Source organism: Peromyscus leucopus, chromosome 16_21, assembly GCF_004664715.2.
Source record: "Peromyscus leucopus breed LL Stock chromosome 16_21, UCI_PerLeu_2.1, whole genome shotgun sequence".
NCBI classification, from domain to species: Eukaryota; Metazoa; Chordata; class Mammalia; order Rodentia; family Cricetidae; genus Peromyscus; species Peromyscus leucopus.
The window spans coordinates 4,452,136-4,463,006 of NC_051084.1; the positions used below are offsets into that span (position 1 = coordinate 4,452,136).

The window sequence follows — 10,871 nt, forward strand, 5'->3', positions numbered from 1 at the left end:
ACAGAAATGAAAAACATAAATAAATCATCACATACTAACAGGACATTATTGCTTTTTTACTAGCCTTGTGGCTCCAGAGTGTGTCTCTCCAAAGATGGGCAAATAGGCTTGGGTTCACTCTTATATTCCCAGGCATTAATCTCCAAGGCTCAGTGTCCAACTTCTGCAGGGATGGGCTTCTCATTTGCTTCTCTCAGGTTGTAGGCTGTCGAACAAGCACTTGAGCTGCTCTTCACCCAAGTGGATTTTATCTTCCAGCTCTCGCTGCTCAATGATAAGGGCTGACTTCATCTTCACGAAGTGCTCATAGTCAGCCAGGTTCTCCTCGCTGAGGTAGGTGGCTAGGATGTCAAACACAATGTGCTCACGACGGTCCAGGTTCTCTTTAAGCTCCTTGGCGTCCTCATGCTGCTGGGTTAGGATTCTCTGTTTCTCCAATAGTGACTGCCGATCTCCAGGAGAAGGATTGTCATCCAAATTATTAAGGGTATTTTCTACACGGGCCAGGCGGCCTGACAGTGACAGCAGGAGGTTCACCACTTTGTCCAGGTCCCCAATGAACATCCGGAACTTGTCAAACTCATTGGGTTTGCAGACATCTTTCACAATGGCTTCCACTTCATCCCCTAGAGCATTATTGGCTTGGATGTCCTCCAGCAGGCTTTCACTGGCTTCCCGGAGCACCTGCAGCTTGCGGCTGATACTGTTGATGAGCTGTTGCTTCTTAACTGACAGGTCATGGCCCAAGTCACCCCCTGAATACTCCTCAGGCTCTGGTAGGTCTTTCATCTTGATAAGCAGTTCTGCCTTGGGGGCTGATGTGCTGTAATAGGCAGAATTGGTGGCCAAGGACACGACCCCTGGCACACCTGAGTCCTGTTTCTTGTCCTCTGTGACTCTAGGTGAGGGGACTTTGGGAAGCAGCTTCCTCCGCTGCTGAGCTTCCTCCAGAGGTACTCGTCTTTGGGGAAAATTCCCTCCATCAGATCCATGGTGGTTTTGATCTTCACACTGGGGTCCAAGATGTCAGCCAATGACTTGTCCTTTCCCACAATCTCTCTGGCTAATTCTTCAGACTTCAAGTCATCCTCGGTCTTCTCCTTGGCCTTCCCATAGTTGAGGGAGGGAGGGGAAGAACAGCTATCTCTGACAGGAGGTGCAGGGGTGCTGGGAGGCCGGGGCTCTGGAGGGCAGGCTCTATAAGGGACTTCCACCTCCTGTCGTGTGTACACACAGAAGCGGGAGTAGCACTGCTCCGATGTACTCAATGTCTTGATCTGGTCCCTCTCCAGCCCACTGGGCAGTGCGGGCAGCTCGGCTGGGCATGCGAGACTCTGGCAGCTCTCCTTCTCGGGCTGGCTTTCTGAGTGTACAATTTTTATGGGCACCATCTTCACAGTGGTGTTTTGTCCATTACCCGCTCAATTCTTGCTGAGTTGTCTTCATGGATAAGCAGGGGAGGTTTATCTGTCAGCTTCTGTGGGGCAAACTGGGGTGAAGGGGAGCGAGAGGTTTCCATGGTTGATGTCTGTAGCTGTCGACACTTGGAAGAGAGCTGGGCTTCTGGCTGAGGGAAAGTTGTATCCTCATTCACATGCTGGCTGTCTTGTGGCTGGGCACTGCTGAGCACAGATGGGCTTGGAGCAGAGCATCCCTCCTCAGCCTGCAGTGTACACTGAAGTGCTTCTTTGTGCCCACCAGAATCCTCTGCCTGCCTGTTTGGCTCAACAGGCACTTCCTGTGAGTAGTGATCTGTGGACGGTGATGACCGGGACCGTTCATGAATGTACTGTGGCTTCTGCTGCTGATCTAGAATATCATCTGCTGAATGGTACCGCCCAGAACTCCTGGCTTCCAAAGGTTTTCTCTGTTCCTTCCAAGATGCCTGATATTCTGCGAAGGTTCCAAGCCTTCTGGGTGGATTCAATTTCTCAGAGGCCTTTTCTACTTTTCTGTCATCACTGAGGATCTCTCCATAGGAGGTAGCCTGTGACCTCTTCTGGAACCAGGACTCTGTACTCTCACACTCATGGCCCCCTGTCTGTGGCCTCTCAGCCTTCTCTCTTGAGAGCCCACAGACAGCTTGCCTGTGGCTTGGCCTCTGGAGAAGAGATTTGCTTGTTTCCTCGAAAAACTTCCATCTGTCAGCCAATGTACCCACAGTATCCTCAGGTGTCCTGACATTAGGATGAGGACTGTGGTCCCCTGAGAGACCCACTTCATTCATTTTCTCTGGCTCAGAATAGGATTTCAGTTTCTGTTCTGCTGCAAACCGTTTCCAGCCTCCAATTTGAAGAATGTGAGACACACCACCTCCAGAAGAGGGTGGCTTGGCCAGACCTGCCTCACAGAGGCGGGGGACAGAGTCTGACTCCCCAGGGAAAGAAGATAAAGAAGATGCAGCAGTATGGTCACAAGTCCTGTGTTCTGATTGTCCTGAATACTGATCTGCTGGGGTGGGATCTAAATCACGGCATTGGAAGGAGGTGGCCTTCAGGACTTGTGTCTGGGCCTCCTTCAGGTGCTCTTTATAGGTACTGGGAAAGGAACCTTCTGGGACAGCCCCCACATCAGCTCTCCAGTCTCCAGCACAGTCCTCAGCCTCACTGTCTCCAGCCAGTGTCACAGTGCTCTTGCTCTTCTGCAGCTTTGCTCTGCGCATCTGGATCTCATTCCTTAGTGTTGTGTCTGGCTTCAAATTTTAAGCCCAGAGCAAGAAGCCTCCCCTCCCCCCACCCTCCCACCCCTAACCCCCCGCCACCGCAGTACATGGAAGAGTTCTTCCAAATCATCCAGAAGCTGAGGCAGCAGACATACCAGGATGGCTACCCCTCCTGAGCCTGGAGTTAGATACCCTGACTGAAGGACAGAGCATGTAAGCTCCAACGCCCACAGGAGACAGAGGCTCACATGGTGTCCTGTGTAGGTCTCAGAAGTTTCTGTGGCCTCGGGGGTCGCTTATCCTCATCATGGCTCCTTTCTCTTCTCCCTTTCCTGCTCTTCCCAGTGATCATGGACTGTTTTCAGCACATTCACGCCCACTTTCTGTGAGTCCAACCTTCATGTCCACAGATGCTTGAAGGGACCTTCAGGGAGAAGTGGCCATGCTGGGCACACCTGGGGAAGAATCTGTGAGGCTACTGCCTCTTCTGACTCACCAGACTCCCATCCCCACAGCATCACAAACAAGACGGCTGAAAAGTCCACATCCATGGAAGAAGGCAAGCTACTTGTTCCCTATACACCCCAGCTCCCCTCCATCCACCAAGGTCTTGAACACGCAGAACCAGCCACTGTATTCTGCCACTGACAAGGCCTATGAGGCCGTCCTGAGGGCCCTTGCAGGTCCCTGGACCATCACCCCTTCCTGCCCTCTCCAGCTAGAGAACAGCTTCTAGGTAATGCCTCCTCATCTCTGGTCCTAGCCCTAAGGCATCCTTGTAGGGTACAAAGAGCCAAAGAAAAAATACCACCTTGCCCCAGACTTGACCCCAGGGCCAGAGCTTGAAATCCCACCAATCCCCGAGCTTGCCCCAGAAACAGGCTACAAACCCCACCAACCCCAAGCGATTCTGGAAAAGCTCCACCCCCCCCCCAAGAAACTCCATATAAGCGCTGTACTCTATTCAGTTTGCTGCTGCTTCTCTCCCTAGCAGAGGCAGCCACCCTCCTGGGTTTTTCCTTCCCAATAAATCTCTTGAGTGAGGTTTGTTGTGCAGTGTTATCATTTTTGCCAGAGTAGAGCCCAGCTGTGAGAACTTTACCAGAGCCAGAGAGGAGGAGAACTGTGACACTTTCGCTGAGGAAACTTTCCCCTAGCAGAGCAGAGCTGTTAACACTTGCCCCGGGTAAACCTTTCTCTGGAGCAGGGCTGTAAGCAGATCCACTTACAGTGACTTGGGCATTCCTCAGCTCAGAGCTGTAAGCAGATCCACTTACAGTGACTTGGGCATTCCTCAGCTCAGAGCTGTAAGCAGATCCACTTACAGTGACTTGGTATTCCTCAGCTCAGGGCTGTAAGCAGATCCACTTACAGTGACTTGGTACTCCTCAGCTCAGAGCTGTATGCAGATTCACTTACAGTGACTTGGTACTCCTCAGCTCAGAGCTGTAAGCAGATCCACTTACAGTGACTTGGGCATTCCTCAGCTCCCAACCTGCAGGATGCCTTTCCATCCAAGCTGCAACACTTAAGTATAAGATCATACCTCTTTAAAGTTTTGCAACTAAGACATGGCATCAGAGAACTAGTGAGGTCTTGGGTAGTCATGTTCTCTAGAGCTCACAGTCAAGCTGGAAGACACCAAAGATGCTCAGGCCACCAGCCTCTTCCAGGTCAGTTGTTATCGTGGGCCAACCAAAGAAACCCACCCTGGCCTTGAACCCAGAGCTATTGAAAGAAACCCACCCTGGCCCTGAACCCAGAGTTAGTGAAAAAAAAAGAAAACCCACCCTGGCTCTGAACCCAGAGCTATTGAAAGAAACCCACCCTCACCCTGAACCCAGAGCCAGTGAAAGAAACACTTTGGCCCTGAAACCAGAATCAAAGAAACACACCCTGATCCTGAACCCAGAGCTAAAGAAACACACTTCGGTCCTGAAGCCAGAGCCAACTCTGTCCCTGACCAATGAAACCAACCAAACCCTGAGCAGGAAAACCAACCAATCCCTGAGCAGAAAATCTTCTCCCTGGAAAGACTCCACCCCTAAGAAGCCCGTACAGGTCTCTGCCCGTTCAGTTGTCAGCTGTCCTTTCCTGCCCTGGCCTTTTCTGCCCTGTCCGGGACAGCTGCTCTCTTGGTTTTCTTCTTCCCAAATAAATCTCTTTTATTAAAACAGTTTTGGGTGAAGATCTTCTTTTGTTGGCATGGAGCAGAATCTTTGCTGGGACATTCCCCTGGGGGGCGGGTGCTGAGCAGAAGAGTAACAACTGGTCTCCAGAGCTGGAGGAGATGGTACATTCCTCCACTGGGTTCTCCGTTAGCGGAATGAAGCAGAAGTAACATCTTGGACTGGAGCTAATAAGAAATGGATACCTCTGCTGGGACACTCCCTTAGGAGAACAGAGCCAAAGAAGAAATGGATACCTCTGCTGGGACACTCCCTTAGGGGAACAGAGCCAAAGAAGAAATGGACACCTCTGCTGGGAAGCTCCCTGAGGGGGGCAGAGCAGAGCTCAGCTGTAATGACTCTCTCAGAGAGGAACAGGGTTGCTACATGTGTTTGGAAGGAGTCTGGTGGAAGATTCACCTCAACTCCTCTCTCCCCTATCTCTTTCCTTAAACTCACCCCTCAAAGCCTGCCAAACACAACTCCTCCCCCAGAGAGGCTCAAGACCACTCCCACAGGGGATATATAAGTGGCAACCCAGAAAACAGACACGTGGTTCTTCCAGTCTCTCATCCCTGTCTCCTCTCTACAGGACAGGGAATCGCCCAGGAGAGCTTTACCCATTAAACCTGGGCTTTTCCATTTGGTCTGACTCGGTTTGCTGTGGCAGCAGAGAGGCCTTCAGGAGGCCTAAAACTTACCAACATCCTGCAGGGAGACCACCTCCCACTGCATCACAGCTTCAGGTACAGCCTCCTTTCCTGACAAGCCAGGATACCTTTCCCTCCAGAGCTGTACCACTTGTACTTATGCATTCACTCACCTAAGAGGTCAGCTGGTACAGTGAGCAGAGAGACTTTATTCAACACGAGCTCCACGTCCAGCTTCACCCACCTTCACTGTGAAACGCCACAGCCCTAAATCTCCTTGCTGGAAATGGGGGGTGTAGGGTGAAAAGGGCTGAGGAGAAAATTACCCTGCCCCTGACTAGACCAGGACCAAGGAAAAGCATCCTGACTTGACTCCAGGACCAGGGCTTCAAATCCCACCAATCCCTGAGCTTTTCCTGGAGTCAGGCTACAGAATCTCACCAATCCCTGGACTTGCCCCAGAGTGGGTCCACAAAAACCCAACAATCGCAAGCCACCCTGGAAAACTCTGTCCTCTAGACCTGTATAAGCTCTGTACCCTGTTCAGTTTGCTACTGCTTCTCATCCTAGAGGCAGCCGTTTTCCTGGATTCTTCCTTCCCAATAAATCTCTGGAGTGAGGGTTGTTGTGTGGTGTGCCGTTTTCCCTGGGGTAGAGCCCAGCTGAACAACTTCTGCCCGAAGGGATTGGAGGGGAACAGAACAGTAACACTTTCACTGGGGAATTTCCCCCATCAGAGCAGAGTTGTACAACCTGGGGGACCTGAGCAGAGCTGTAACCGCTTGACATCTCGAGGACAGAGTGGAGCAGATCTGTAACGACTCTGCCGGGGAAACCCTCCCCTGCAGGAGCAGAGTTGATACCCCTTTCCCAGGAGCAGAGCTGTACGCCAAAATGCTTACAATGACTTGCGGTATTCTGTGGCTCCCATCTGCCAGGATGCCTTCCATCTGAGCTACAACACTTACAAGGAGAGTATCCTCAAAACTGTGTTTCCACTTTGAATAATTCTGGGTTCTTTCTGGGAGCTGTGGGAGTGTGTGGCATTGAGGCAGGGTCTAATGACTTCCATCACACAATCCACCTGCTCCAGTCTCCCTGATGCTAGGATCTCAGGTTCCTGCCATTCAATGGCATTTCCCCTCACCTAAGGAGTCATTGTTAGGGTAGATCTGAAGGTGGAGATGAGCAAAGAAGCAGGCCACAGGTTTAGAATTATTGTTGAGAGATGGTATGTCCAGCCTCTACCCTTAGCCAGGTACCCACCATACCCTGTGATTCTGGGGTCTTTTCTGTTCTTTTTCTCTGTCCCTCAAGTGTCCAGGCCAGCAGCAATGACCACGGGTCATCTCCTTGCTTCCTCTCAGAGTGTCTGCTCACTGTGGTCTCTAGGTACCCTGTTGGAACAGCATCCAAGAACGGAGCTATGTGTGGAGAACTCTGAGTGCTTGTGAGAAAACTCCAAGAACACAAGACAAGAGACTTGTGACCTCTATTCCTTCTAAATATGGGGTATGTTCTTAGAATGTGCTTCTGTGCCCCACCCAGATGTAGTGAATAGGAATGGGTTTGCTTCAGATTACCCATTGTCATACTATTGTTATTTAGATAATGTCCCTGTAATTGTATAAAGTGTGAACTCACTCATATGACCTTGCTTAACCCGCAGAATATAAATTGTCCGATGCTCTAAATAAAGTTGGCTATTGCATGAGACTCTAGTCCACTTCATTTTTAGGCTCCATTCCAGATCCCACCCCCTCTAGAATGATGACAAGTGGCACCTGAAGTCAGCTACAGTAAGAGAGTGAGGACCCTCACAGAAGGAAGTGAGGAGAACAGTGAGACAGAAGCCAGAGCTGGACATATCAGCTCAACAACTGCTTTATGTCAACCTGTGCATCAGTTTTTAAAGAAAGGAGGAGTACAGGTGTCAAAACCACAACTATTAGGTTGCTGATGAGATGTTTGTAAATGTAATTCCTGGTTTCCAGAAGAGGGAACTTTAGATGAAAAAGTATGGGACAGAGTCAGAAAGAATATTGAAAAGTCACATAAACAAGGGAAAGAGATCCCCATTCAATTTTGGGTCACTTGGAAATATATAAGGAATATAACAAAAGCTGGCTAATTGTCTCAAAACTATACAAGGTCCCTCTGAGCCTTTTTCTGGTTTCATATGGAGACTCAAAGATGCTATTGAAAAACAAGTAAAGAAGGAGATAATTCAAGAGTTATTATTAAAACAACCAGCTTTTGATAACTGTATGATGAAAAGGGCCAAGGAAAAACACATGACCCTGACTTGACCCCAGGACCAGGTCTTGAAATCCCACCAATCCCTGAGCTTGCTCCAGGGTCAGGCTACAAAACCCCACCAATCCCAAGCCACCCTGGAAAATCCCCCTCCCCAAGAGACCCGTTGAGCTCTGTACTCTGTTCAGTTTGCTGCTGCTTCTCACCCTAGCAGAGGCAGCCACCCTCCTGGATTTTCCCTTCCCAATAAACCTCTTGAGTGAGGTTTGTTGTGCAGTGTGACACTTTCACCAGAGCGGAGTCCAGCTGCGACAACTTTACCAGAGAGGAGCAGAACTGTGACACTTTCACTAGGGAAACTTTCCCTTAGCCAAGCAGAGCTGTAACACACCGGGGAACCTGAGCGGAGTGCTAACTACTTCACTGGGGAAACCTTGCTACACTGGCATTGGGAAGTCTCTTCCCCGAAGATAAATCAGAACACAGGTCACATACAGCTGCAGGACTGCCATTATGCCTTTTGGACCCGTGCACTGTAATGTTGTAGCACTTTGTTTAATCTTGTTAGAGCTCAGAGTTCCCAATCCTATCAAGGCTGAATTTACCTCCATAACAAGCCATTCAGGGGCCATTCATCTATAACAGAGACATTGACTCCAGAATCAGTCAATCCTGTGCATTTTTCTCCTATTTTTAAATCCAATAATGGTTTATCATTTTCCTTCAGTAAAGCTACAGTTTTATCTGTACGAAAAATCCTCCCTCCTGAAGCACATTTTTCTGTGAAGGTGCTACCTAGGGCAATAATAATAACTGTGTATTGTTTCTCTTGCTTTAAGTAGCCAATCAGTGTACACTGATCATGACTGCAATTTCCCCTATATAATCTTCATCAGTGACTCCTCTATGAGCTATGATTCCTTTCATGGATAATCTGCTTCCACCCAATAAAAGTTCAACTGTTCCAGGCAGTGTAGGCTCCCCCAATATTCTGTGTGTAACTTAAAAAGACAGTAGAGAGGGATGGTCATATCTTTAGGGCACGGAGCAGCAATAGGGGCACTTCCTTGAGTAGCAGCTTGTAAAGAAAGAATGGGTTGGTTATAATCTGAAGCTGGCACAAATGTCACTGTTTTCGCATTTAAACCCTCTGGTCCTGAGCATTCACTTATTGTAAGGACAAATTACATTGTTTCTTTAAGCGGCCAGGTCAGCTACAGCTGAAACCCTTTTCTGTCTGTCTTTGAACAGCATAGGTTTCTAAAGCAGCCAATTTGGCTCTATATTTGTAGTTCCCCACATTTCTACATAATTTTAGAAAATTCATGACATTGCCTGTCTCTCTTTCTGAGGCCGGATTAATCCTGATTAATCTTTATTGGCACTATTTTAAGCCAGTAAGGTAGATGGGGTTCTGAGCAGTTGGTGAGTCAGAAGGTGAGTCTGTTTGGGGTGGAACAGAGATGAGGGACAAGGTCCCAGTGTGGCTCAGACCATGAGGGGGAGCACAGGCACCAGGAGAGCCTGTCTGAGTCACAACACCAAATATAAGTATTGCAGCTCAGATGGAAAGGTATCCTGGCCGTCTGGAGCCAAGTTATACCACAAAGTCCCTGTAAGCTAGCAGCTTACAAACTCTTTCTCTCCCTGGAATTCTCCAATTTTTGTAATTAAAAAGAAATCCAGCAAATCAAGATTGTTGATTGATTTATGACATGATGACGCCACCATGTGGCCAATGGAAGCTTTACAGCCTGGTTTGTCTACACCCACAGCTATTCCTAAAGATTGGTCTTCAATAGTTTTGTGTTTAAGAGGTACTGCCTGTAGATCTTCTCTTTTCCCGCTGTCCCCCAGATCCAATCCCTCAGTCTCATGCCCAGTTCTACAGCAAAACACCCATGGCAGCCTTCCCTGTCCCCTGCTCCCATCCTCTGTGGATCTCACAGATCTTCCTCTTCTAACCTCTCTCCCCAACTCCTTGCTTTATCGCAGACCCCAGCCCCAACAGGCACCTGCTACTAAGCCAGTAGCCCCTCCTCTGAGAGCAACACATAGGCCGAATGCAAACTCACACCTCTCCCTCTGCTCCTCCAGTCCCAGTCCCCCAGGCTCATCCCCAGCTCTGTAGGAGAACACCTGCTGCTGTCTCCCTTTCCTCTCTGACCCCATCCCCAATGGATCACAAAGACCATCTCCTCCAACCTGTCTTCCCCCAACTCATCCCAGCATCCCAGTCTCCAACACCAGGGGGCATTCCCTGGGAACACACCAGCCGAGCAGGACAAGGAAACAGGTAAGCTAACTGAGGACCTTCACCGATCCCCTCTCCCTTCCAAATGCAATCCTCCATCCAGTCTCATCCCCAACACTGCAGCAGAACACCAATGGCAGCCTTCCCTGCCCACCATGCTCCCATCTCCTGTGGACCCCACAGAACTTCCCCTCCTAACCTCCCTCTGCTAACTTGTTGCTGTATCCCAGCCCCCAACCCCCGTGGGCACTGCTGCTGACCCATGGGCACTCCTGCCAGGGAAGCAGGTAGGCTGTCTGTAGATCTTCCCCTCTCCTTCTGCTCCTCCAGATCAGCCGTTCTTAACCTTCCTAATGCTGTGGCCCTTTAATACAGTTCCTCATGTTGTGGTGGCCCACAAGCATAAAATAATTTCGTTGCTACTTCATAACTGTCATTGTGCTACTGTTATGAATCATAATGTAAATATCTGATATGCAGAATATCTGATATGCAACCCCTAAAAGGTCACTGCTCTAGATCCAACCCCATCCCCCTGTCTCATCCCCAGCACTATAGCAGAACCTCAGGGGTGACCTCTCTTCACTGTCTCCCCCCATTCCAATGAGACAAAACAAGCAGACCCTGGCTGAACACTCTGCTCTCTTCCCTCCCGTGAACCCCTTCAGACCCCTAGCCTAGCCCCATTCCTAAGTGTCAGCACCCTAAATATCCAGTGACACATTTCACCTGGAACCCCCAGTGGCCCTATCAGACAACACACAGCCAGCACATTCTCCACAACCCAGAGAGAAAACAGAAACTGAGAACTAAACATCTACCCAATGAAGACAAACCCAGAAACCAGCACCAGACCTATATTCATCCGAATCTCAGATGCC

General features: G+C 49.5%; 1 protein-coding gene across 1 annotated transcript; it reads right to left on the bottom strand.

The window, feature by feature from the left end:
• Positions 1 to 86: 86 nt before the first annotated feature.
• On the bottom strand, positions 87 to 3,064 carry LOC114688761 (protein Shroom2-like). The gene is given in 4 exon segments (XM_028863280.2): positions 87 to 953; positions 956 to 1,408; positions 1,411 to 2,692; positions 3,059 to 3,064. Coding segments are annotated over 4 exon segments (2,514 nt in total). The 3' UTR covers positions 87 to 180.
• Positions 3,065 to 10,871: the final 7,807 nt, after the last annotated feature.